Genomic DNA, 26,425 nt, shown 5'->3' on the forward strand with positions numbered 1-26,425 from the left:
GGTTTTAGTTTAGCTCATTTCATGGCCTGAGAATGAGGAATAAAAAAATCCATGTGGAAAATTGAGATGATAAAATCCAACATCTTATCATTTCACAGCATGCTGCATAAATATATTTAACATGCCAACTCCTCACAGCTAAGGAATACTCAATATAGTGCAAGATAGCTTCTCTGGCTTTTCTTGATCTTTCTCTCTAATGTCATGCCTCAATTCCCAAATGACTGGAAAACTTAGTCAGCTTTGCTATATTGAGCTCCACAGGAAATGCATGAGAATGGTGCAGGGAGAATTTCTGTTCCCAAGTTCCAGCTTCTTTACTGGGGAGCCAGGAATTCTTTTCCATAGCTCTGCTGAGAAAAAAAAGAAAGACCTTGACTCATCAATCCATAATGATGGGTGTCACTTCGGTAAGAAAAATTGAGCTCTTTACCCTCCTCGACCTAGAAACAGCTAGTCAGTAGTTAAATATCACTTTGCGATCACTCAACACCAAAAAAGACCAACCTGTATTAATGCCAATTACTTCAAACTCCTGATATCTGTGACAGAGCCTATGCAAGAGCATATGGTGAGTTGTTTTTACATGTTGTGGTGATTGAGATGTTTCTAGATTTCTTCTTAAAATAAATTGCATGAGAAGTTTTACATGGTGAATTTTCCACATATAACTTATTCTCAGTTGTTACGTACCCTCCATTGTGTGCAGATATTCCATGTGAAGAGCACCCGCAGCAGCTGTGCCAGCTGGAGGAAGAATGTCACCGTACGGACTACGATGGCCAGCCAACAGAGCCATCTGGTGGTGGTAATATTCTGCTGGGCTGACTCCAGTATGTGGTACTGTAAAAGCAAATAGACTTTAAATCATCACCAAGGTTGATCAGTGAGGCCCCTGTAGCTGAGAACAAATTGCATTCTTTGAAATAACTTCAGATGCACTCTTCACAGAGACTGATCTGGAAACCTGCCAGTTTAAGTTAGTATTTGTCAGGTCTCTCTGTTGATTTGGGACGTTCTACGTGATGATAATCAGGATTCTGAATACTTAAAAGGGAGCTTTTCCTGTGTGCACTGTTCGTAATTATTTGTAAATGCACTCTCTATAAACATTTCCTATTTCACTGCAAATAGCAGAGACAAAATCCTCCCTTTATATATAAAGTATCACCTGTACTCTTGAGGCATGTTAACATTTACAAACCTGTTCATCCCTCACAACTAATTAAGACAATTCCGAAAATTTGTCAAAATGTTGTAAGATTTCAGTGAATGCATCTTCCTTGATGTGTAGTGTTAAATTTCACAAAACAATTGCCTAATTGTCAATTTCAGGGAGATTCATAGAGGGTTTCTCTCCGTGAACTCGCAAGTTCTCACGTAATTTTCCTCTGCCCACCTCATTATCAATGGTATCAATTTCACGCTACCTTACACTCAATGGTGGCATATGCATTCACTGCTGTCAGGATCTTCCAGGATTTAAATCCCAGCTGAGAATTAGATCAAACATTACAATCCAGGAACCACCATTCACAGTGTGCTGCTGCACAATTCTAAAAGACCTTCTAAAGCAGCACTCCATTTCACTGACCTTGAGGCACTGGTAGATAGGCTTTTAGGAGAGTGACCATCAGAATCAATGACATTGCTTTCAGGCACTGAACTCCAGATACCCATCACCCTTTGGGTGAAGACTTCTTCTTTAAACCTGTCTAAACCTCCTGCCCTTTAGCTTAAATATACATCCATTGTTTACTGACTGCTTTACTAAGGGGAAATGTGCTCCCTTCCATCCTGTCTTGCCCCTCAGAATTTTGCACACCTCAATCAGATTCCCCTTCAGCCTTCTCTGCTCTATGGAAACAATCCCGGGCTAACCAGTTTCTCTTCATTGCTGAAACTATCCAGTCCAAGCAACTTCCTGGTGAATCTCCTCTGCAATCGCATCCTTCCTATAGGGTGGTGACCAGAACTGACCCAGTACTCCAGCTGAGGCCTAACCAATGGCTTATACGGCTCTATCAGAACCTCCATGCTCTTGTATTGAATGCCTTTCTTAATCACCTTATCTGTCTCTCCTGCTATCTTTAAAATTCTCTGCACATTCACACAAAGGTCCCTCTGATCCTCTGTATTTCCAAGGTGTCCTACCATTCTCCACATACTCTCTTACATTGTTAGTGTTCCCAAAATGCATTACCTCACACTTTTCATGATTAAATTCCATCTATTGTTCTGCCAATCTGTTGAGCCCATCCATATTGTTTTGTAATCTAAAGCTTTCTTCCTTGCTATTCGGCCTCTATCACCATCTTTTGTATCATCTGCAAACCTACTGATCAAACCTATATTCAAGACTAGATAATTGATGTACACTACAAACAGCAAGAGACAGAGCACTGTACCCTACAGTACTTTACTGGACACAGGCTTCTGATCACAAAAATCAACCTTGGAACATCACGCTTTACCTGACACCACTTAGCCAACTTTGGATCCAATTCGATCCATCTTGACCAGTCTCCCTTGCAAGACATTGTCAAACCCTCACCAAAGTTTATGTAGACTATATCTGCTACACTTTCCTTATCCACATATCTAATCACTTCCTTGAAAAACCCAATCAAACCTGTCAGAAAAAACCATACTGACTATCCCTGATTTTTTTCGTGCTTCTCCACGTGAAGGTTAATTTTATTTCTCAGAATCTTTTGCAATAGCTTTTGGATCGCTGTGTTAAACTCATTAGCCTTTATTTCCCTGGTTAATTCCTACCTCACTAGAAAAATGGTACCACATTAGCCGTCCTCCAGTCCACTGGTGCCTTTCCTATGTCCACAGAAAATGTGAAAATTAATGTCAAGGCCCTGAATATCTTGCCTCCCATGCAACCTCTGGGTTTTGTGACTTATCCAATTTTATATCTACTAAAATTCCTTTAACCTCCTCCACCTCAATTGTAAATTAATCAAGTATATCTTAGGCCTCATCTCTGATTTCTACTCTTACGTTGTTCTTGTCTATTCCTTTCTATGACTTCCAGCTCCATTCTCAGTTTGCCACTTAGGATCCTAATAGGCCCTATTCTTTCCTTAATTATCCTCTTACCTTTAAAGGAACATGCAGACATTTCATAAATATATTATTTTACTTGTCAGTGTTTTCCATGTCACTTTTTCTCTTTCCTAATTTCTTTCTTAAGTCGCCCCTTTCCTTTTCTCAGCACATCTCAGGCTTCTGGTGTTCTGAACCCTTGATATCTACCATAAGCTTCACTTTTTCTCCTTATCAAATCCTGTACATAGATAGATATTTGGAGTTCTCTGGACCTTTTGGTCTCATCCTTCACCTCTACAGGGACATGATGACCACACACTTGCGCTATTTCTTTTTTGAAAGACTCACTTATTCCATTGTAGATTTTTTTGACAAGTAGCTGCTCCTAGTCATCTTTGGCTAGATGCTCACATCATATCAAAATATACCCTCTCCCAATTCAAACCTTATTTCTAACCCACATTTATCCTTTTCCATGACTAACCTTTTCTATTCTAAATTTTCTATTCTATTCTAACTTAAACCTGACTGAGTTATGGTCATCGTCTGTGAAATGCTGCCTCGTTGACATTTCTACCAATTGCCCAACATCGTTCCCTAAAATTAGGTCCAGCATGACCCATGTCTTCTTGGATTTTCTGCATTCTGGTTTATAGAGTTCTCTTGGGTACATTTTAAGAACTCCAACCTCTTTCTGTCTTTTACACTTTGTCTATCCAGTTAGTATTGGGCAAGTTGAAGCCTCCTATTATTACTCCATTATTTTTACACTTCTCTGAAATTTATCTGAAAACAACAAATGCTGCAGATTAAAGCAAGTCGGGCAGTATCCATGGAGAGAGAGCAAGCTAACGTTTTGAGTCTCAATGACTCTTCATCATCATCTAGAGTCGAAACGTTAGCTTGCTCTCTTTCCGTGGATGCTGCCTGACCCACTGTGATCTCCAGCATTTGTTGTTTTCAGTAAATGTTCCATCTTCTGTAGTAATTTGCTCCTATGTTCTGAAATTTGTCTCCTTATCTGCTCTTCTATCTCTTCCTGACTGTTTGAGGTCTAATACTCCCAACAATATGATTCTCATTTAGTCTCAGTCACAAAGCCTTCTAATATGTCATCCCTCCTTATTGCAGTAATTGATTCCTTGATAAATATTGGGACACCATTTCCTGTTTTACACCCAACCCTTTCTCGCCTGAAGATTCCACAGCGTGGTATTTGAGCTGTCTGTCCTGACCCTCCTTCAACCAAAAAGCCTACAATACCAATGAAGTCATAAACCCATATGTTATTCAGCACCTCAAAGATGCTACTGGACTGGAAGGATTGAGTTATAAGGAGAGGTTGGATAGGTTGGGACTTTTTTCCTTTGGAATGTAGGAGACTGAGGGAGTGACCTTATAGAGATCTATAAAATCATGAGAGGCGTAGGTAAGGTAGATAGCTAACAGCTTTTTCCCATGGTAGGGGAGTCTAAAACTGGAGGGCATAGGTTTAACGTGAAAGGAGAGAGATACAAAAGGATCCGGAGGGGCAACTTTTTCACACAAATGATGTTGAGTGTCTGGAAGGGACTGCCAGATGAAGTGGTGGAGGGGAATACAATTTTGTAATTTAAGAAGCATTTGTCAGGTACATGGATGAGACAGGTATGGAGAGATATGAATCAAACACAGGCAAATAGGATTAGTTTAATTGTGAAAACTGGACAGCATGGACAGGTTGGGCGAAAAGACATATGACTAAATGACTCGACTCATCTGCCTTACCTACAAGATACCTTGTATTAAAATAAATGCCATCTAACCTTGTCATCCTCCTTATCTTTACTTCATATGCTGTGCCTGCCACACTAACGTGGTTAGAGACAGATCCTGATGAAGGGTCACAACTCGAAATGTCAACTTCTCCACTTCTGATCTGCCTGGCTTGCTGTGTTCTTCTAGCCTCCCATTTGTCTAGACTGATGTGATGTTTTCTTTCTACAATTGTCTGTGGATCATTGTACTTTAACGCTGTATCCCATTCCCTGCTAAGTTAGCTTAAATGTCCAGGAGCAGCACTACCAAACCACTTTCTCATGTCCCCTCAAACAGAGCCAAAGAGCGTGGTGCTGGAAAAGCACAGCTGATCAAGTAGCATCCGACGAGCAGAGGAAATTGATGTTTCAGGCATTTGCCCTTCATCAGGAATGGCTCCTGCTCCTCAGATGCTACCTGACTGGCTGTGCTTTTCCAGCTCCACACTCTTCGACTCTGATCTCCAACATCTGCAGCCCTCACTTCCCCCTCAAACAGAAGGATGTTGGTCCCATTTTGGCTTAGGTACAACCCATTGGACTTGTAAAGATCCCAACTTCCCCAGAAACGGGCCTAGTGTCCCAAGGATCTACTCTAACCGTCTATTTCCTGTTCTCAAGTGATAAACTTTCCTGATTACCTGCCTGCCTCCCTTCTTGTCACTGCTGGGTACTCATTCCTTCCTTGACTGTACTTCCTTCATTTATGAAGTAACTGCTAAAAGCATGCGATCAACATAAGTCACAGATTTGTGGATGCACTACTCTGCCACTATTTAATACTTAAGCTTCAAAACCCAGTCAAGTAGAAAATTAATTAAGGTTTTTTTTGAAAGGAAGCAAGATCTCTTACTTTTGCTTAGCAAAGCTTTAAAGTGCACAAAAGCAACTTACCAACTACTAAGCAATGAGCTCATTGCTTTGTGCTGATCAGCTGTTAGCCTTTCCAATTTTGGCAGGGCTCCTGTAGTGATTGTAATGAGGTCAGCCAGGTGGACCTCACAGAATATGAGTTCCCTGATTGGGGCTGTTAACCTAGTCCAATCAGGAAGCGCTGGCTATCAGATATAAACAGGGCTGTAAAAAATAAGCACTACCGCAGTTAGGTGGTAGTGTGGGGGTTTAAAAAAAAAGGAAAAAAAAGAAAAAATAAATAGGGCTGTTTCCCCTCCAACTCTATTTTGATTTAATCCCTGCCCTCGCCTTCACTGTTTGATCACTTAGCGTTGCCCTTTGATGTGAAAGGCACTGCTTGTCACTGGCCAATCGGGCATTTCCTTTCTTCCTGGTGGTGGAAATTTGTATAAAGATTTGTGCACCTTGTGTCTCTCACTGTGTCTCACACCTGCACACACACAACATGGGTGCTAGGGAAAAATTAAGCACTACCGCAGTTAGGCGGTAGTGTGGGGGTGGGGGGAATAAAAAAGAAAAAAAAAAACAGGGCTGTTTCCCTATCAACTCTATTTTGATTTAATCCCTGCCCTCGCCTTCACTGTTTGATCACTTAGCATTGCCCTCTGAGAAGGGCCCTGCTTGTCACTGGCCACTCGCGTGTTTCCTCTCTTCCTGGTGATGGAATATAAATTAAGATTGCCCACTTGTTGGTTTTCACTGTGTCCGATACCTGCACACACACAACATGGGTCCTGGGGAAAAATAAGCTGCTGTCAGGCGGAAGTGTGGAGGAGGAAAGAAAAAAAAAGTATAAATAGGACTGTCAGAAGTTCTGTTCACTCTAAGAGGGAGCTGAATTAGTGGAGACTACTCTCTACGTGTAAATAAACAGTCACTTGGTGATGGGATACTTGCCTCTGGAGGATTGTTTCAATTCCTGTTGCTTGACCTGAGCTCAGTCTGGATCTTGCAAAGCTCTGCTGCTGCTTGTCATCCTATGTTAGTTTCACTTTGACTGTTGAGTCAGAGTGTAGACTAGAAAAGTCTTAACCTTACTTGTGACTGAAGTCCTACTCAGGAATGCTGTCCCAATCCACGTCACAGTGATACTGACTGCTGCACACTTCTCCCAGTCCCCTTCACAACGATTCTGACTGTTACACATTCCTCCCAGTCTGCTTCATGGTGATACTCCATGTACACTCCTCCCTTATTTTTATTTCAAAAATACACTTTATTCATAAAATATATTTTATTTACATACAGTCACTGAAGCAGTTTCGTTCTGTACAGTAGCGTAGTGAGAAACAAACAAACATTGGAGTTTGACTCTATCCAACAAACAAACCAACAGAATTTCTTATTTACACAAGAGTATGCTTACGTATATTTGAGGGGGTCTGATAACTGAACGGACCCCCATTTAAATTAATCGGTGCTCTTTCCCTACAGCCCCAAGCTTTAGTGTGTCCCTCAGCTTGTAGTCCTGGACCTTTGAACATGCCAGTCTGCAACACTCTTGTTAAAGTTAACTCCTTGCTCTGGAAGCCCAGCAAGTTTCAGGCAGACCAAAGAGCATCTTTCACTGAGTTGATGGTCCTCCAGGCACAGTCAATGTTTGTCTCGGTGTACATCCCAGGGAAGAGCTGCTCTGGACGAATCTCGATAAAAAACATTGCTTCTTTCTCCAGACTTCCTTTGCAAAAGCACACCCCAGCAGGAGATGTGTGTGACAGTCTCTACCTCCATTGCAGCCACTTCGAGGGCAGTGAGCGAAGGTACACAGAGTCCAGGCATACATGAAGGAATTCACAGGTAGTGCCCTGCTCACCACCAGCCGAGTGAGAACTCTGTACTTGTTGGAAAGTTCTGGTGATAAAGCATTCTGCCAAATAACTTTGAAAGTCTGCTCAGGGAACAACCCAGCAGGATCGACTCTCTCCTTTTTTTGCAGGAATTTGAGGATGCTACATGCTGACCACTTCCTGATTGACTTGTAATCGAAAGTGTTTTCTTTGTGAATTTCTCCAAGAGGGATAGGTGATACAGAATGGTCCAATTCTCTGGAGCATTCTGAAGCAACGAGGCCTGTGTCATCTTTCGCAACACTGGGAACAAGTAGAACTTCAGTACGTAGTGACACTTGGTATTTGCGTACAGAGAGTCTACGTACAGCTTGATGCAGCTACACATAAAGGTGGCCATCAGAATGAGGACAGCATTGGGTACTTTCCTCCCCACTCTTCTCCAGAGTTTTGTACATAGTGTTCCTGCAGGCGCGGTCCATTTTAGATATCCAAATGAAGTGGAAGATGCTCGGGTGACTGCACAGGCACAGCTTCAAGGAATGGACCAAACCTGCACCACATACAACAGAGAGCGCCTCACATCTGATGACCAGCTTTTTACCTGCAATGCAGAGACAGCAGTGTTCCCAAAAGCCCAGTTTCTGCCTCACCTTGGTGAAGCGTTCCTCCCACTCCCTCTGAACCATATTGCCAGCTCCTTCAGGTAATTTGTCCTGATGGTGAAGGGAATAAAGGACTGGTCTTTTGTTCTGCACAGTAGAGTATAGTCACCTCTCAGAGGATCGCATCCTTCCTGCTGGATTATCTTGGCTCCAGGGGTCAGTTCGAATTGATTGCAGAGGCTCATGAATTTGTGCATTGACAGCGGATCGACGCAAAAAACAGCAATGTCATCCATGTACAGGGAGGCTTTGACCTGCAGGCCTCTGCTGCCTGGAATAGTCACCTCTCGGAGGATCGCATTCTTCCTGATGGATTCAGCAAACGGCTCTATACGACACACAAACAAGGCAGGAGAGAGTGGGCAGTCCTGCCTGACTCCAGATCTAATCGGGAAGCATTCTAATTCCCAAGCATTGAATGAGATACACTCCTCCGACTGTTGTACGCTTCTCCCAGTCTCTATCTTTATCCTGTTGTATGTGTACCTATTCAATGCAATTGCTGCTTGATAGATCAGGCATCAGGGTGTTGGGTGAGTTGAAGTTTATGGAGTGTGCAGGATATAAAGCCAACCAGAGAGCAATGAAATTGTGAGAGATAACAAAGGCATAAATAATTTGACAGAAGACAGGCTGTGCAGATACAGAGACAAATGGTATTGTGAAGGTTGAATCAAATATCCTTAATAGTTCTGAAGAAGTGTCACTGGACCCAAAATGTTAACTCTATGTGGGCGGCACGGTGGCACAGCAGTTAGCACTGCTGCCTCACAGCGCCTGAGACCCGGGTTCAATTCCCGCCTCAGGCGACTGACTGTGTGGAGTTTGCACATTCTCCCCATGTCTGCGTGGGTTTCCTCCGGGTGTTCCGGTTTCCTCCCACAATCCAAAGATGTGCAGGTCAGGTGAATTTGCCATGCTAAATTGTTAGGTAATGGGTAAATGGGTATGGGTGGGTTGCGCTTTGGTGGGTTGGTGTGGACTTGTTGGGCCGAAGGGCCTGTTTCCACACTGTAATGTAATCTAATCTAAAAAAAAACATATTGAATTCAACTCACATGGTTCTAATCTGAATTCCAGCTCAACAGCATATATATGTCACTTACTCCCCAGGGCTGTGCTTCATTTTGATTTGATTTATTATTGCCACATGTACCGAGGTACAGTGATAAGTGTTGCCTTTCGTGCTTTCACAGGCAGATCGTACTATATAAGTGCATCAGCGTAATAGAACAGAGTGCAGAATACAGTGTTACAGCTGCCGAGAAAGTGCAGAGAGAGATCAACATTAACATTTAAGGTCCATTTAAAGTCTGATAACAGCAGATAAGAAGCTGCTCTTGAATCTGTTTGTACTTATGTTCTTACTTTTATATGTTCTGTCTGACAGAAGAGGATGGAAGAGTGTACAACTAAGGTGGGAGGGGTCTTCGATTATGTTGGTTGCTTTCTGATGCAGCGAGAGGTATTCATGAAGTCAATGGATGGGAGGCTGGTTTGTGTGATGGATTGGGCTGTGTTCACAACTCGCTGCATATTCTTGTGGTCTTGGGAAGAGCAGTCGCCGTGTAACCCTGTGATGCATAGCTGAATTCAGAAGCAAAAGACTTCCAGAGATTTACAAGTGTATTATTGAAAATTCACCTTTCCCTTCTGTATCCTTTCTCTGTTCAGAAGCCCAAACCAATTGGAGAAGAACACAATTCTTTTTGTTTCAATCAACCTGTTATGTCATACCTCTGTGGTAGTTGGGACACGAACCCCAGACCTTCTAGTCCAGGCGTAGGGAACACAATGATTGCACCAAAAACAACCATTAAGAATATTGCTATTCTTTAATTTTACTAAACTCATCAAGTTACCCTGACACCCAAGTGAAAATTAATGAACAGTGCCCACCAGGGTCAGTGTAGACTGCAGCTCTTTTTTTTTAAAAAAGACTCAGGACCAAATCACCTAATTAAGCAATTCCGCAGCAAGGTGGCTCGGTGCTTAGCACTGCTGCCTCACAACACCAGGGTCCTAGGTTCAATTCCATCCTCGGGTGACTGTGTGGGGTTTGCACATTCTCCCCGTGTCTGCGTGGGTTTCCTCTGGGTGCTCCCACAATCCAAAGATGTGCAGGCCAGGTGAATTGTCCATGTTAAATTGCCCAAAGTGTGAGGTGCATTAGTCAGAGGGGGGTGGATTGCTCTTCGAAGGGTTGGTGTGGATTTGTTAGGCCGACCGACCAAAGTCAGTGTCACAACAACAAAAAACAAAAAGGTGCAGAAAATAGGGGAGATACTAAATCAAATTAGTGGGAGTGAGAGAAGTAAAGCACCCCAGCTCCCCCGGACCCACCTCATCCTACAACTTCAGGATGCTCCCTCTTCAAGGGCACTTGGGCATGAATTTAGCTTTGAAAGCGGAACAGGTACTTACTATGAATCTGTCACAGCCTGCTTCCTGGACCTGTTGATGCCACTTTGGCCATGAGTAACGATAATTTTTAAATAACATTTTCTCTGCAATGTAATCTCTCTCTCAATCACGAGAGTTTGACAGAGATTACATTTTTGCTCTGTTTGTTAGTCTAAACAATAAATCTGAAAAACTAATGGTCAGATTCCACTATAACTTGGAATACAGATAACATACGGTCGAAGGAAGAGTTAATAGATTTAGCAACAAAGTGGATTTAGATCAGAATCCTATTTTTTTAAGGATCTATTAGCATTGGATGATAGGATGAATTGCTTTTTAAAGAATTTTGAGGATTGTTTTGTATACAAAGTTGTTCATCATTCTTAAAATGTTGTGAATTGTCTCAGCTGCTGTGGTGCATTTTGTCAAAATGTGAGCAATGTTTTCGGATCAGGTTATCAGATCTGGATTGGCTTGAAGCCGCCTCAGTGAAATTCAAATTATTAATAAAATGGTATCTTTTTCAGCCGTGAAGTTTCTGCAGTAAAGGAAGAGCTATACAGCTGTAATAACATTGAGTCAACAGCACGGCGGAAAAATGCTCTCCACTCAGTGCCCTCTTCGCTGGTTCCTTATATTATTCCTTTTGGTTTGCCTAGAATTGATTCTTCTAAACAGGCAAATAACCCAATCCCTGGTCTCAGTCAATGAACCATGTCACCAAACATTGCAAAGGAACAACTGTAATGACAAGAATCTTCTCTTGTTGAAAATGTGTTGCTGGAAAAGCGCAGCAGGTCAGGCAGCATCCAAGGAACAGGAGAATCGTCGTTTTGGGCACCTCAGTATAGCAGCTGCTATATTTGTTTCAAATGGATCTTTACTTAAAATACAGGGAAATAGGATGACACTGAGTCTTACAGCATTGATGCTCACTTTTATATAACAGAATAAAGTACATGTGCTTCCAATTTGTGTTGCTAACAAGTTACAGTATCGCCCTGAATTTTCTGCACTTTAACCAGAGGAATGGCACAATGCAGAGAAGAGAGAAAGTGAGGGCTGCAGATGCTGGAGATCAGAGGTGAAACTGTGTTGCTGGAAAAGCGCAGCAGGTAAGGCAGCATCCAAGCCCTTCTTCAGGATTCCTGAAGAAGGGCTTGGATGCTGCCTTACCTGCTGCGCTTTTCCAGCAACACAGTTTCACCTCTGATCTCCAGCATCTGCAGCCTTCACTTTCTCTCTTCTCTGCATTGTGCCATTCCTCTGGTTAAAGTGCAGAAAATTCAGGGCGATACTGTAAACTTGTTAGCAACACAAATTGGAAGCACATGTACTTTATTCTGTTATATAAAAGTGAGCATCAATGCTGTAAGACTCAGTGTCATCCTATTTCCCTGTATTTTAAGTAAAGATCCATTTGAAACAAATATAGCAGCTGCTATACTGAGGTGGCCAACCCGCAGCCCATATGTCCAAGAAGCTTAGGCAACTCAGTCCTACATGTTTTCATATTTCTTATTGATTAAAATTTTCTCTTATGTTAGAGGTTTAGGAAGAGCAGTTATATGAATGTGATCTCATCAATTGATAAATCCAAATTATACCACAAAATTTTATGACTGTCAGCAACCTAATATATGCAGAAATTAATAATAACATGCATTTAAATTTCAGCAAAAAGTAAGAGTTTGATTGTTTTTCATTTTTAAAGTTGTGGTTGAAGGACGTTCTCCCATTCCAGAAACCAGGTCTTTAACTGATGTCATTGTGAAACTACTGGTTCCTAAAGTGAAAGACCTGGAATCAAAACAACACTGAGAAGAAAAAGGTGCATGAAGAACAGTTTTTAAAAAATCAGACAAGTCTTTACTAAAATAGGATTTCATTTAAGCAGCAAACAATAATCTAATTAGAACATTTAATGTTTATTAGATCACCATGATTATTAAATAAGCAGTTGGTTATATCGAAGCCACCATAAATAGACAATCATTTTAAAGAGAAGACAATGAGCATTTTGTGGTGAAAACATTTGAGTTGTAAAATATTCAGAATCTTATCTTTGTAACTCATTAAATTGATACATTTGTTACTCTAAGACTGTCTTTAATCCATTCTAAGCCAGCAAAAGTATGCATGATGCTCACCGTCAGTCGGGCTGAGTCCCCTGGCTGCAGAAATCATTGACAGAGAGGGGCTGCTGTGTAGAGACCTAATGTAGTCCATATACGGGTTAATGTATGGGTGTGGTGGGTTAAACACTGGTTCTGTCGTGCCAACAGGGGTTCTTTGTGGGGAAATTCTGATGAGCGAGATGTCGGAAAATGCTTGACTACCTGAAAGGGAAGGAGGCCTAAAAGGGAAAACAAAATCATTGAGGGAAGTTGGTTATGACAGTAATTCATTTAGTAGTTTAGTCTGATTTCTCATCACCAAATGAAGCTGGATTCCACAAATTGAACAAATGAGGCGGACCATATGATACTGTACAAAAACATATGCAGACATGTGAATGATCTCGGAAGTCAAAAACACGGACAAGAAATTTAACCATTTGTTTTGGTATTAATGGCTGTTACAATGCTGGTAAGATAATGAGCTTTGCACATAGTTTTGAAAAACCATCTTTGCCAGACTATAACTTTTCTTATCCTTGAATAGAGGTAAGCAAGCATTCTGGTATTTCTCTTTTTGGACCCTTACATAAAATGCTGCATTTAAAACTGAATAGCAATAATCATAGCGTGTACTCTGAGGTATCAGTACAGTTCTCTCATTTCACCTCTTCTTTTCGTTGGGTGGGGGGGGGGGGGGGGGGGGGGAGGGGGTGGTTCTGCCTGCATTAACTTGGTCTTCTAGAATAGACAATGATTAAAGTCCATCATGTGCTAGCTGCGACACTGCAAGCTGACCCCACCTAATGCCTTTTGTCCCATGTTTTTCCAATTAATTTACTGTGTAAGCAAAAGCCACTGGGAGCAGCTGTGAGAGCAGTGGGGGGAGCACATTCCTTTGATGCTATGAGAATGTAACAGCAGATTTTTGCAGACCGTGATCATCAGTGTTTGCTGTTGGCACCAATCACCATGACAGACTGTAATCTGATGTGAGAAGCCAATTCCACTCAGTTATCAGTTACAAGGGAGTCGAAATATCTGAATTTGACAAAGATCAAAGCTAATCTCCAGGGGAACTAAAACTCACTAAAACAAACTCGGAGGGTCAGGATTTAGTGAATAGCAACTCACTGCTACCCTTCACTTGTCTACAACATTAAACACTAAGATACTTAAATTATTTACATATTTTATCCTTTATTCCAATGGAAGGGGTTATCAGTTATAATGATGCTCAATCTTGAAAAATGGCTAATGTCAATGCACAAAAATGTGACTGAACAGACAAATATAAAATGCTTATAGTTGCTTTTACAAGTGAGGATCTTAGAACTAAATTTAAAAACAGATTCCTTTTCAAATCTCTTCAATCATGACAACACATAATAATTCAGCACAATTGCAAACGGTGTAATGTTGAATGAAGCATGGTGCGATGCAGTTCTGACACTAGCAGATAATATGGGAAGAGCAATAACAAACATAGTTTCAGAGTTGATGGGCTGTTTACTGAAGATCCCGACCTCTTGTTCGGTTTCAGAATCGCTTTCAGGCCAACTGCATGTGTAATGGATTAGCCATAGTGGCTAAAGAGAGCCTGGACTTGGATTGCTCATCTGCATTAATTTGCTCCTGTTCTTTTTCTAAGTTTTATTTGAATGCTCGGTGATTTCTCTCTTTCTTTTACCTTTCAGTAAATGAAATAATATTTTAAAAAACAATAGATGTAGTATGATGTCATGTGACTGTTTCAAAATTAAATGAACTGAAAGAATTTAGGAATAGAGTGAATCTTAAGATTCATAAAGAGCTGGGAAAAAAAATTCTCTATACATTTAAACCTTTTATTTTTGGCTCTAATTCCACCAATATTGTGGCTCATCTTAAAATTTAGTCCAAGCCTTTGGAAATATTGTTACTCTATCTAAGATTGTTGTATCTGAGTGATTTTAAAGGAAATTACTCACTTTGAATAGGGCATCCTCAAAACAACAACACATACAACTTGCATTTATACGTCACCTTTAACACATTAAAAAATCCAGAGGTGTTTCATCAGAAAACACTGACAAAACAAAGAGATGTTAAGACTGATAAATACATACTTGCTGGAGCTGGGCAGTTTTAATTTTGATGAGAATTGGATAGACTGGATTGTTTACCTTGAGTCAGAGAAGATTGAGGGGGCACACGATTGAGTTGCTCAAAATTATGAGGGGCATAGACAGAGTAGACATTAAAGGACCAGAGAAATCAATGATCAGAGGTATAGCTTTAAGGTAAGTGGCAGGAGGTTTACAGGGATTGAGAGGAAAGATTTTTTTCACTCAGAGGATGGTAGAAGCTGAAACCCCTATAAGAAGTATTTAGATGTTCACTTGCTATGCCAAGTGGAGGAAAGTGGGATTAGAATAGCTAGGTGGTTGTTTTGGACCAGCACATGTTCCTGTGCTATAGAACTCTATGATCTGCTTGATCACTTTCTGTTGGTGGTTTAATGGCAAGGGTGAGACAAAGGAAGTGGGAGGAGTTTTATCTCATGAATTGTCAATCTCTGAATATCCTTTAGGAGGTAGCGGTGAGCTCTCTTGCTTCTCCTGCACCATTGTTTCTAGTTTTCTAGTTTCCCAAATATGACTCCTTAGCCTCCTCCTAAATATTATCTAAATGTCGGTCTTTGATGGCATCATCTGAAAACACAACGCTTGTTCCCACATTTCTATGGAATACCCTCCTCAAGGGCATTGTGAGTTTACCCATAGCAGGCAGACTGTAGAGGTTCAAGAATGCAACTCACCACCACTTTCTTAAGGGCAACTAGGGACAGGCAATAAATGCTGGCCCAGCCAGTGATCTCCACGTCCCACAAGAAAATTTTTTACAAGTGCGTATTGAAAAAACCTAGGTCTATTTTGCTACCACTACTTTTGACCCCATTCATTGTCTCCAAATTGTCAGACTATTTATCCGACATCTAATGGAGAAGCAGAAGTTTGCTCCTACTGAACATTAGGAAGATTTTCTGACCATGCCATAATTCCATTTCCTAGCCAACAAATCCTGTCCTCTCCTCTGCAAATCTGAGGTTGAACCAATCATTTTGCAACTTTGGAATCATGTTTGATCCTGAGATAAGCTTCTAGCTGTACATCTATCACATCACTAAGATTGGCTATTTACAATCCGAAACATGATCTGTCTCTGCCCTTGACTCATTTTTTAGATTAGATTAGATTACTTACAGTGTGGAAACAGGCCCTTCGGCCTAACAAGTCCACACCGCCCCGCCGAAGCGCAACCCACCCATACCCCTACATTTACCCCTTACCTAACACTACGGGCAATTTAGCATGACCAATTCACCTGACCTGCACATCTTTGGATTGTGGGAGGAAACCGGAGCACCCGGAGGAAACCCACGCAAACACGGGGAGAACGTGCAAACTCCACACAGTCAGTCGCCTGAGGTGGGAACTGAACCCGGGTCTCCGGCGCTGTGAGGCAGCAGTGCTAACCACTGTGCCACCGTGCCACTCAGCTCAAACCCACAGCATGTCTGTGTTACCTCAAGACTCCAACATGCAGCAGGATGGCCTCCTATGTTCTACCCTCTAACTTTGGTCATCCAAAACTACACTGTCTCAGTTGCACTAAGTACTGTTCATCCACAACTCAATGACTTATCCTGATTCCTGCTTAATTAACACTTGATTTTCAAATTATTGTTTTTGTTTTTAAATCCTTTCAAGATCTCACTCTTCCCTGCCTCTGCAATTTTCTCTCCCCCTACAATCATCCAAGAAATCTATTCTCTTCCAAATCTGTTGTCTTAAGCATTTCTGATTTTAATTGCCCTATCACTAGTAAATATGCCTTTAGCTGCCAAGTCTCTAAGATCTGCAGGTCCCATCCCAAATCTTTTCCGCACTCTAATTTATTTTCCTCCTTTAAGACACTCCTCAAAAATTATCTCTTTGATAAAGGTTTTGGGCCATGGCCCCAATATTTCGAGATAAGCTTCGATGTCAAATTCTGTTTTATAATGCTCCTTTGACGCTCTTTTCCACTTCTTTGGAATGTTTTACTAGTTTCTAGGTGTTATATAGTTCAAATTGTTATTGCTGTTCACATGTCAATTTAAAGCCAGCTATTTAAAATGTGAAAACTAACCAGGTATAACCTTTAAAGGCAGTAGTGCTTCATCATCTCGTTCAACCACTTAAATGCTACAGTCCAGTTTCTGCTTTTTTTTTAAATCGGTAACCTGGTGAATCTACAAATTTCAAATTCTTAGCTAACAGTTCCTCATATTTGTGACTTCATACCTTGTATAAGGTACGGTCCATACATTACTTAGTGTCAGGTTAGCCCACTATGCCTGAACAAACGTGAAACACTACATTTCCCATCTCAGACCATTTGATAATTTCACTTGGGCCAAGACCAGAGTTATAACCAGTAACACCTCCAGTGCATGAACCACATTTATTTTGAAGGGACTCTCAGCATTGCTTTATTTTTGTGCAAATGATTCTCTACAGCTTGCACACATTCAAGGGGTAAAACTCAGTCCCAAGCTCCCTGCAGGGAATGACATGCCCAAAAGCCAAACCCATATTGGACTATGCAGAGTATGGAGATGCAATCCTGTCTCTGACCCAAAGATTACGCTAGATGTCACTGGTTGGCAACATGAGACTGCTGAACTGGCAAACAAAATCAGTACTTGCAGGTGGAGGATGCATACATAGTAAAGGAAATATATGATTCAAGGTTAGAAGATCAGAAAGCTAACTACTCCTCAAAGTAACAAAGCAATTAATTTGGTTCAATGATTAAGTTCTGCAGACTGTGGATTATTTATGCTTCTGAAAAGAAGGACAATCAGTGCTGGTGATTGAAACATGTTTGTCACCAATATCAAATTGTGTGTATTATACATTTATTGGAGCTTGGGTCCAATACAACTGGGTGCTGTATGAGGGCTATTTGTACTGTCCCTTTATATTAGCATTAGAACAGTACCCACCACAGCACAATCACTAATGGAAGCCTTTCATCGAAAGTTCAGATTGGATTCAAATCCAGGTCCCAGAGAGAGGTGACAGGATGATGATACAAATACACTATTGCATGAATGTTTTTAATGAATATGTAAAGAAGCTTCATCAAAAACTGAGCCAAAGGGAACAGATGAAAAATTGTTCTAATTGTCTAATTGTTCTTACAGATCTTAAACTCAAATTTCTAATCTGTGTTCCCAATGCACAAAGCTATACACCAGGATAGTTTACTCTAAAATAAAGTCCAAAGGGAGAAAAAGGCCCTCATAAGCCAAAATGAGGGAATGGTTTGTGGCATTAATTCATCATATCAAATTACTCCCACCACCAGTGAAATCTACAACGACCAGTACTACATTCTGTTGTGCTGCCCAAATTATTGTCTGCAGGCACAGCACAAGTTTTTAAAACTCTAAATCTATAACTGTACATCTGGTATTTTTCACAGTTGAAATAGAGAGAATAGGAAGCCTACATTAAGCCGCTTTTTTTTTCATCTGAAATAATAATTACTGCGTAGAGGCATTCAGGGAATACAGCATACAGATTATGTATTAGCAAAAACACAAGGCATATTTATCGTGACAAATTCCACTCCTTCATACACCACTCTATATCCAACAGAGTAAGCTGACATGTGCAGCTGTGAAGAGTCACCTAGCAATAGCTACTTCTGGTGCTGTTTTGAACATGGTTCATCAGCATATAAATTTCTCTAATGCTTTTTACTAATAGCATTTTTGATGCAAGGTTCTCAGATGCTGCAGAACCTGCTGTATATTTCCTACACTGTGATTTTATTACTATAAATTTCTTTGTTGTGTTTACTCACTGGGAGATTCCAATACAATCTTCCCTATCATCTGTTTCCTATCAACAAGGAAAATCACTATCCCAGGGTTATATTGCTTTGGGTCAAGGTGCAATGACATTGGTTTACCACATAGAGCCTGGGCCTGACCCAGCTCCACCGCAAAATGGAGGGAAAATAAACTGAGCTACTGGATTTGTATCACATCAACGTGACAACACCTAACAAACATGAATACAGTACCTGGCTTAAAAAATGCATTAAATGGTACCAGATCACAATTCTACTTCTTCCCACTTTCGAAACATTTCTAACCGTGGAGAGGAATGTTTTTACATAAAAGGCTCTTCTCCTGGCTAAAAGGCTAAAATTGGGACCAAGACATATAAACAGGCTTCTGGCCATCAGAATATGAACTACAAATGCACCAAAAATCCTACTAACATCTCCTCATTAAAGCTTTTCATCCTGCAGCTGTTATGAGTGATTAATAGATTAAATCTGTGCTAACATTTTCTCCAAACCTACTGCCGAGTTTAAACCTACTTTCCTTTTCACTCCACTTTAACATTCCTCTTTTACTAGCAAGTATCTGATTCTCATCTAAAAGAGATAATAGACTATGCTTCAGCAACAACTTTCGTTCTAATCATTGTGTGTAAGGACCTCTGCATTGATTCTCTGCCTTCAACTTAAATTTCTAGGCAAACGTGAGGACTGCAGATGCTGGAAACCAAAGTTTAGATCAGATTGGTGCTGGAAAAGCACAGCAGATCAGGCAGCATCCGAAGAGCAGGAAATTCTACGTTTCAGGCAAAAGCCCTTCATCAGAAATAGAGGCAGGGAGCCACAAGAATCTCAGTGAGTCTCTCTCTCACTGCAACCCCTAGGCCATTCCCCCCCCACCCCGCCCCAAAGCTCCCCAACCATGCACCCACCACCCTCACTCACCCACTGCACTCCCCGTTACCCTCTCCCCAGCCCCATCCCGCCTCCCCCACCCATCTCTCCACCCCGGAGGCTCCCCGCCTCCATTCCCGAAATGTCACTGTCACTTTGCTTGACCACTTGTCTTAGTGTCATCCGCATACGTTGACACATCCAGCCCATCTAAACTTAAATTTCTACCCTTGCTGTTACATCAAACAGTGGACTTGGTGTCACCATTCAATCGTTCAGAGCTTTACCTTACCTGTGCATTTCTCTCTCCTCTCAGTCTGATACAAAAAAAATCCTATTACAAATGTGAAGTTTTAGAAGATTATTATGTTCTGTGACTGTGGTTTTCATCAAGGATGGAGGACTGAAGGCGGTCAGATCACGTCCTCAATTCTGTTGACAGGTTTCCTGGGTAATGTAGTTAATGGAGATTAAATGGACAGTGGGGAACAGTACAGGTTGTCTTATGCAGGGATGGTACAAGATATTCAAACCTGTAAACAATGAACACAGTGGGCATGCTCACAGTGGATAAACTATTAGGCCTGAGGGAGGATTTTCATTCCCGACATGGATTCCCAGAGCTGGGAAATTTCTGGCTTGTTATATTTGTCAGAATGGTGAAAATCATTGTTACAGGGGAGTGGATGCAAGATGGAGGATTCAGGATCACCAGCTTTGGATGCCAATCATGCATGACCACAGGAGTTGCTGAATGCTAAATAAATTGCTTAAAAAGGCTGCCTCTCTTGCCTTGGTTGTTTTCTTAAGTATTATACCCTCCGGCCCTCTTCCGCAACCCCATGCCAACCCCCACAGACCCTATGCACATTCGTGTCAATTTATGTTACCCATGCACTTGAACCACCATTCTCAATGGCTCCCCACATGCTCCAAAGTAGACAAGCAGGAGGCTGGAAAAACACAGCAAGCCAGGCAGCGTCAGGAGGTGGAGAATGTCGACTTCTCCACCTCCTGATGCTGCCTGGCTTGCTGTGTTCTTCCAGCCTCCTATCTGTCTATTTTAGATTCCAGCATCTGCAGTTTCTTCTGTCTCTCCCCACATGCTCCAAGCCAACCCATGACCCTCATCTATCCCCATGGCCACTTGTCATCCCTCTGCCAACTCATGAATCCCCAACACCATCTTTTACCTTTACACCTTTCTGCATCAATTCATTCAGTGGCCACCATATGCAAACTTAAGGAGCGATGCCAAGATTATATAAAGTTCAAAATCTCTATTACAGATTTCACTAGAAAAAAATAACTCAGTCATGAAAGCCAATTCAATACATTTATACCCCTTTAATTACTTATTCCCATATAAAAACAAACTTTTGTATTGAAAACCTCATATCAAAGACATATTAGAGGTTATCCTCTAATAACCTCGTTGTCAATCAAACTCTGAATTTATAATCTCCCCCTCTGCAAATGGCATGTTTTAGTAAACAGTCGTAATAATATTTATACAATGACAGTGCTAAGCATTATGTCAGCTAAACCAAATTTTTATAGTGATACAACATAGAATCAGACCCTTCTGTCCACGCCGACTAGACATCCCAATCTAACCTAGTTCCATTTGTCAGCAGGTGGTCCATACGCCTCTAAACCTTTATCTATTCATATATCCATCCAGATGGCATTTAAATGTTGTAATTGTACCAGCCTCCACCACTTCCTCTGGCAGCTCGTTCCATACCTGGCACCCTCTGCATGAAAACCGTACCCATCAGATCCTTTTTAAAACTCTCCCCTCTAGTTTTGGACACCCCAATCCCAGGAAAAAGACTTTACCTTATTCACCCTACCCTTGCCCCTCATGATTTTATAATCTTCTGTAAGGTCACCCCGAGCCTCTGACATTCCAGTGAAAGAAGTCCCAGCCTATGCAGCTTCTCCCTATGACTCAAACCCTCCAGTTCCAGCAAGTCCTTGTCAATCTTTTCTGCACCCGCTCAAGTTTAACAACATCCTCCCTACACAAGGGTGACCAGAATTGTACACGGTATTCTAAAAGTGGTGTGAGCAATGACATGTACAGCTACACCATGACATTCCAACTCCTACACTCAATATTCTGACCAATGAAGGCAAGTGTGCCAAATGCCTTCTTCACCCCTCTGTCTACCTGCAACTCCCCTTTCAAGGAACTATGAACCTGCACTTCTAGGTCTCTTTATTCAGCAACAGCCCTATGCTTAACTGTATACATTCTGCACTGGTTTGCCTTACCAAAATGCAAAACGTCACATTTATCTAAATTAAATTCCATCTGCCACTCCTCAGTCCACTGACAAATCTGACCAAGGTCCCATTATACTCTGAGATAATCTTGTTCACTGCCCTCTTTTGGTGTCATCTGCAAATTTACTAACCATGCCTCCTACATTCACATTCAAATCATTTATATAAACGATGAAAAACAATAAATCCAGCACTGACTCTCATGGTACACTGCTAATCACAGACCTCCAGTCCGAAAAGCAACCCTCTATTACCACCTTTTGTCTCCTACCTTCGAGCCAATTTTATATCAAATTGGCTAGCTCTCCCTATATCCCATGTGATCTAACTTTGCTAACCAGTCTACCATACGGAAACCTTTGAATGCTTTGCTGAAGTCCATATGGACAATGTCCACACTCTGACTTCATCAATTTTCTGTGTCACCTCTTCAAAAACCTCAATCAAATTTAACACTTAGACATATGTAGTCGGACTCCTTCCTCATTGCTAAAATGCAGGAGATGAAAACAACATGGCAGTTTAACAGTTCTATAAACCTTATCCATTCTTCAAAAGGGCATTTATGCAAATTATAAAAATAACCAATTCACACACTTTCTCCATCTCTGGCAAAAATTGGGTTTTGTTTGAACTGAACACGAAATTCATATGGTCCTGCTGAGTCTGGGTTCCCCTCATGCATGAACCATGTCCGACTCCTTTATATCAGCAAAAAATGGTTTCTGCCTTTCAGATCCAAGGTCTATTCACCATTTTGGACATGTCACGGAATCTATTAAAATGCAGGCCCCAGAAAGTTAAGAATGTTAGGTTTTCTAACTAGTTGTACTTTATCCTGTCCAATGAATTCCAAGCTACTATGCAATGGATATTTCTAGAGGATAGATAATTAGTAATACCACTTGGATATAAGGTCAATGTGGTTCACACTGCCTTGGAGATGGTCTTTTTGAGAGGAAAACTCCACAGAAAACCTTTGCAGGATTGCATGAGACGTTTGCCTAAAATTATCACTGGAGCTCAAATAGGGTCAGTCTGCACACATCCAAAAAAAAAGTGAGTGAGTGAGTGAGAAAATATGATATACACATAAGACATAAGTATGTATTGACTCCCTGATTTACCTTTCTTTGGTTTCTCGACCACAACATCAAAATTCACCTTTTTGATTGCAAAATCAAGGAGAATTCAAATGGTTCAATTTAAATTGTTTAAAAGAATGAAAAATTAAAACAAACTTGAAAGATCCTTTGTTTACATTCACTCAAATGTGCACATGATAAAAAAGTGTGGTTCAATGAACTAATAAGCCCAAGGTGGGCAGGTCAACTGTTAAGCTGCAAAAAAAAGGATTGATTTTGAAAGGTCCAGAGCTTCAACTGAAGCTTCACGTCCATCTCAACTTCCGTTCGTAACTTTAAATCTTTTTTATGTTCTCTTTTTGGCTTTCTTTTCTTCGCCTATTGCAACTGAATATCATTTTGTAAAACCTTAAAATGTTATAAATCCCAAGCCCCTCCATAAAAAACAAAAATATTTCAGATGCATAATGATTAACAAGTAGGTCACTTATTTGTTATTGATTATTTAAACAGTGAATATTTTAGAATAATAGTTTACAGTATTAGATTTTGCTTGAAAGTTTAATTTGTAAATAACATGATTCCATTTTAGCAGCGTTAGCAACAAAATGTTTGCCAATGTGAGACAGCAAATTCTGGACGTAAAAATAGATAAATTAGGACATATAAAGATAGCAACAGCTGTGCTTCACAATACAGTATTTGTGATTTGTTTTAATTGATTGCTTTAACCACCTTCTTGAAAGTGACAGCACACTTGGCTCTCCATCAAAACAAATAATTTCATAATGGACTGTACCCATGTACTTCTTCAGTCAGCCTCATGAAATACCCCAGTCAGATCCATCAGTTTCTTGGCATGCAGATGCGTTTGGGGACTCCATTAGTTGATTATCAATCAGCCCACTTGGCCAAAGACATATGAAGTCATCCAGCCAAGAGCACAGTAGCAATCTGTTGGCAAATTCTACTAAGCTTCTACTTAGTTTCAGCCAACTGTTGTAGAACATAATGGAGCAATATGTCAGTCACTCAAAAACCATACTAGAATGCCTTCTGGAATAACTGAGTCATTTGGTCAAATGTAAGTGCCTTGTAATATAGAGTACTCCTGTCACACAACTGGTTGAAAAGAGAAAGAGAGATTTCACTTGGTTTGCCAGCACTGATTTCCTCAAACTTGTAAAGACAAATCAAAAAGGAAACAAATTAACTTCTAAAGTCAAATCAAAATTGGAGCCATTTAGATTTCCAGTGAAACTTCCTCATTTTCTTAACATCAATCTATCTACCTTATCTACCTTCCAATGGAAACACTGGTTCACAACTGTCCCTGTTAATTTACTCTTAAAGAGTCAAAAGTAAACATCAGAGAAATCTTCACTGATTTTTCAACTCACATAAAAATAATTCACTTTCAGAATTAAACAAAGTCTTTTGCCTCCAAATTGCACAGATCTTGTAATGACCCAGATTTATAGCTCATAGATATTATATTGCTGTTCACTGGTTTGACTGTTTCAATCCTCCATTATCTGAACATGATTTGTGCTTGTATTAACTTCACAATTTACCAAATTTTATCTGAAGGTGTCATATCTGACTAATAGCAGTAAACTAGTAAACAACACAATTAAGTTGCCAAATATCTGGAACTAAAGACAATTCATGTTACCGTACCTACCTTCCAATGGAAACACTGGTTCACAACTTTACCTGTTAATTTACTCTTAAAGAGTCAAAATTAAACATCTGAGAAATTTTCACTGATTTTTCGACTCACTTAAAAACAATTCACTTTCAGAATTAAACAAAGTCCTTTGCCTCCAAATTGCACAGAACAGGAAAGGTCTGGATCTGAGCTGAATTTGACGCATTCAGTCAGAGCAATATTTAGGTCTTTTCAATTGTGGACTGTGGTTCTTCTGCCCAATGACTCTGCAACACCCCAAACCTGGGTGACACACTGGAGAGTACCAAGAAGCTGGTGGTAATGGGACAACAGAAGACAGAAAAGGAATACCAGAAAAATGTAGTTGTCTTGTGCCTGACTTTGATAAAACAGTTGCCAATACTAAGACTCAGAAATAAATACAAAGATGAAAGCAGTAACACTACAAGCTGTGTAAATGGGGTTGGTTCTCTATTAAGACTTTCAGCATATTTGAGTGGCTGGTTTGGATCAGTTGGAAGCATTCTCACATGTAAACAAAAAGGTTGTGCATTCAAGAATCCTCCAGGAATGTAAACACACAGTCTAGGTTGATACTTCAGCATGCAGGCACCACTGTCCTTAAGTGGAAATTTAACCTCCTGACTCAAACCAGAAATGTTTCAGCAACGTGCTGCAGTTCTTATGACTTAGAATCTGCGATTTTGCACTGTTTGCGAAATTTCCGACTTTTGGATGTGATGCTAAAATGAGGCTGTGGAGGCTAAAGAGTTAGCTTATCATTTCAACTATATTCCTCTCTAACCAACATTGTCATAATGATTATGCAGTCATTACTATTTGTGGAATCTTGATATGTAGATACTGGCTGCTGAGTTTCCTCACATTAGAAAAGCAACTATACAATAAATGTCCTTTCTTGGCTGTAAAGTGTCAGAATATCATGAACGTACTATATAAATGAAGGAATGTGGGTTATTTTACTAACTGAATATGGATTTCTGAAATGGTGCAGTTAATTACATCCAGTGGTTTGATTGACACTTCCACAGTTACTCCAAGCACTAATTAACTATTGCTTAATGCTCCAGATTTGAGTAACAACCAGCAACTCAGCTAATTAACACACAATCCTGTAAATACAAGAACAGCAGAAAGTACATTGCCTTTCTCAGATTGGCTGCTCTGGTTTGATACAATGGAGAAAATTGTAGCTTTGTTGAATTATTGAGGAAATTTTGATCTCTTTACAGGTAAAAGGGTTATGGCAAAAATAAAACAGCTTTGTTCCGATACTTTGCGATATATGCTGAGCAATAGGTTCGATATGAATACACATTAGCACCATTGAGTTTATCCCTATTGTGCCTTCCCAAATACCATCTTGCATATGTAATCTGGAATGAGTGTGCCAGCTGGGGATATCGCGAAGCTCCACCCTGCCTTCTGTCCACGGGGCGATTGGACAAGGCCAGAGGACAGGAACATCCCCTGATTTTCCTTTCCAAACCCTTTCCCCTGTCCCGCCCCGGGGGCTCAGCACAGGTGTCAAACCCCTCGGTTAAGCCGTTGGCTTGGAAAGGAAGTGAACCCTTGAGATAGCCACGCGACAATGTGAACTTTAATCTTTCTCAGAAAGATACCAGGGCTTATTGCTAGAATCTGCAGAGTCGGTTTCACGTCTACACTTGAAACGTCGCGACCATTCCAAAAGCGACCTACTGCCTCCCTGTGCAGATCAGCCGTCTGTCAGGAAAGTTAGCCAACAACAGTCTGCAAATAGGCTCAGGACGAGAAGCGAGTCGCCCGTTAACTCTGCAGAATATAGCTAAAATCCAGCTCAAGCTGGATGA

General features: G+C 40.8%; 1 protein-coding gene across 3 annotated transcripts in view; it reads right to left on the bottom strand.

Annotated features, from left to right (window-relative positions):
- The window catches only part of LOC122549307 (transcription activator GLI3), a 382,007-nt gene that overhangs the window by 80,218 nt on the left and 275,364 nt on the right, over nucleotides 1-26,425 (bottom strand). For all 3 annotated transcript variants that reach the window (XM_043688905.2, XM_043688906.2, XM_087986080.1), the window contains 2 exons: nucleotides 12,780-12,985; nucleotides 694-843 (listed from right to left, as the gene is read on the bottom strand). In XM_043688905.2, coding sequence (XP_043544840.2) covers nucleotides 694-843; nucleotides 12,780-12,985 — 356 coding nt within the window. The remainder of the gene's footprint in view (nucleotides 1-693; nucleotides 844-12,779; nucleotides 12,986-26,425) is intronic.

This window comes from Chiloscyllium plagiosum, unplaced genomic scaffold (genome assembly GCF_037043375.1).
Source record: "Chiloscyllium plagiosum isolate Xiang-an unplaced genomic scaffold, Cpla_swu_hap1 HiC_scaffold_4, whole genome shotgun sequence".
Classification (NCBI taxonomy): Eukaryota; Metazoa; Chordata; class Chondrichthyes; order Orectolobiformes; family Hemiscylliidae; genus Chiloscyllium; species Chiloscyllium plagiosum.